The sequence below is a fragment of the Pyxicephalus adspersus genome, chromosome 1, assembly GCF_032062135.1.
Source record: "Pyxicephalus adspersus chromosome 1, UCB_Pads_2.0, whole genome shotgun sequence".
Lineage (NCBI taxonomy): Eukaryota > Metazoa > Chordata > Amphibia > Anura > Pyxicephalidae > Pyxicephalus > Pyxicephalus adspersus.
In genome coordinates, this window is record NC_092858.1 from 8,048,955 (window position 1) to 8,050,920 (window position 1,966).

Below are 1,966 nucleotides of genomic sequence, written 5' to 3' on the forward strand. Positions count from 1 at the left end.
TTAAAAAATATATATAAAAAGTGAAAAAATTAAAAAAATAATAATAATTCATTTCTAAGAATTTAAAATAAATATAAAAACCTAAATGTAAAAGATTATAGAAAATAACAGAAATGTTTTAAATAATAAAACAAAAACATAAAAAAAAGTTAAAAATTTGAAGAAACATTGCAAAAATAGAATATTTACATTGCCCTTTAAAAATTTAATAAATAATTATTTGTATTATTATTATTTTTAATATTAATAATAACTACAAAATAATAAAATACACAAATATAGATTTTAAAAAAATAGAAATCATTAAAAAATGAAAAATGTAAGCAAATAATAAAATTGCAAAAAAAAAATAAATAATAAATAAACAAAAAAAAGAAAATAAATATAAATGTAAAATAACAAATACAAATATAAAATAAATTAGAAATTAAAAAAAAAAATATTAAAATAAATATAAAATAAATTAAAAAAAATTTAAAATAATTGAAAAAATAAAATCAATAAAAAAATTTAAAATAATTGAAAAAATAAAATAAATATAAAATAATAAAAAAATAAAATACGTATAAAATAAATATAAAAAAAACAAATATTTAATAAATGAAATAGTTTAACCTACTGAATAAAAATAATAAATACAATCTAACAAGCAATGGAGGGTCTATGGGGGTAAATGAATGAATTGCCCACCTTTCTTCTTCACTGGCATGCTTAGTAATACTCCTCAGACTCCTCACTGGCTGTGATTGATGCCCGGGGATCTGTACAACCAGGAGAAGTTCAGGTCTGTATTAAAGTCAATGCCAATGTCCTCCACTACTTATCCAGGTGACCCCGGAATGGGAGAAGGCTGGAATGTTTAGCAATGTAGTCACCGATGCATTACAGATCCATGGGGGGAGAAGAAGGCTGAGCAGATATTTATTGGATTATTTTACCAGGAAAATAAAAATTATAATAATGCCATCTGGAGAGGAAAGAGCTCCAAAAGTTTTCAGGAAGCAGCTGCTGGCAAGCATGGCACTGCTGTACAGGCTGGCATGGGAGGGCACAGAGTGGGCAGGTTGGTGGAGGGGGATGGGGGGGGTGAAGGCTGCTAGCTGCCCCTCTCTGGGCACATAGACACTGCTTGCTTGTATTATGCCAATGGTGCCAGTCACCAGCTCATCCTATGTGTGTGAATGTGTGCCAGCTGCAGGAATAAGAAGAGGGGGGTTACAGGGGTGACATGCAGCCTGGCAGAGAGGGGATTAGGAGGTGAGGGAGCCAATCCTTGCTCCAGGCAGCCATGGCAGGCCAGTGGGCAGGATCAGGCATGGCCAGGGGGGGAAGGGGGGCAGCAGCTGCCCTCAGCAGTCACTCTCACTGAGGGGGCGGGGTCATGTCAGGTGCGCGCCTCCTGTCACACTCTCTCTCCCTGTCAGCCGCTGGCCGGGCTGGCGCCGTCACGTGCTACCGACGCTGGTCAGCTGACCAACCAACATGGCGGCGCCCATCGGACTGGCACGCTGAAGGTGAAACGTGAGAAAGAAGCGGCTTTAAACACAATCACCGGGACCGGAGGAGGTTGAGGCGTAATGGTATGTCATGGGCAATCACCAGCGGGCTGGTCGGGTATAAATAGACTCGCCACTAAGCTTGATGGTGACAGTAGTACACTATTAACAATTGCTAGTGATATATAACAACATGTAGTGATAGCTGTCTGTGCTCGTATGTGGCCTGGCATTATAAATATGAGGAGGGGGGTTTCTCATTCGTTGCTTTATAGAGCCTAAAAGCATTGGCAGTCAAGGACAAAAGAGAGACCCCGTGAAAAACTGACTATTGCCCCCTTACCCACCCCCCACTCCAGCCTTCTCACCTTTCAATCCGCCCACCCCAGTCTCCATCATTCTTTTCTTCTCTCTTTTTCATCCTTTTTCTCTATTCTTCTCTCTTACTAGCCCCTCCCATAACTTCCCCC

General features: G+C 38.3%; 2 protein-coding genes across 2 annotated transcripts in view; one reads left to right on the forward strand and one right to left on the reverse strand.

The window, feature by feature from the left end:
- The window catches only part of DLG2 (discs large MAGUK scaffold protein 2), a 767,759-nt gene extending 766,326 nt beyond the window's left edge, over nucleotides 1–1,433 (reverse strand). The window contains exon 1 of the mRNA XM_072398627.1: nucleotides 691–1,433. Coding sequence (XP_072254728.1) covers nucleotides 691–709 — 19 coding nt within the window. The 5' untranslated portion in view covers nucleotides 710–1,433. The remainder of the gene's footprint in view (nucleotides 1–690) is intronic.
- An 11-nt stretch (nucleotides 1,434–1,444) lies between these two features.
- Nucleotides 1,445–1,966, forward strand: part of TMEM126A (transmembrane protein 126A) — an 8,086-nt gene continuing 7,564 nt past the window's right edge. The window contains exon 1 of the mRNA XM_072401613.1: nucleotides 1,445–1,580. Within this exon, the coding sequence (XP_072257714.1) occupies nucleotides 1,578–1,580 (3 nt within the window). The 5' untranslated portion in view covers nucleotides 1,445–1,577. The remainder of the gene's footprint in view (nucleotides 1,581–1,966) is intronic.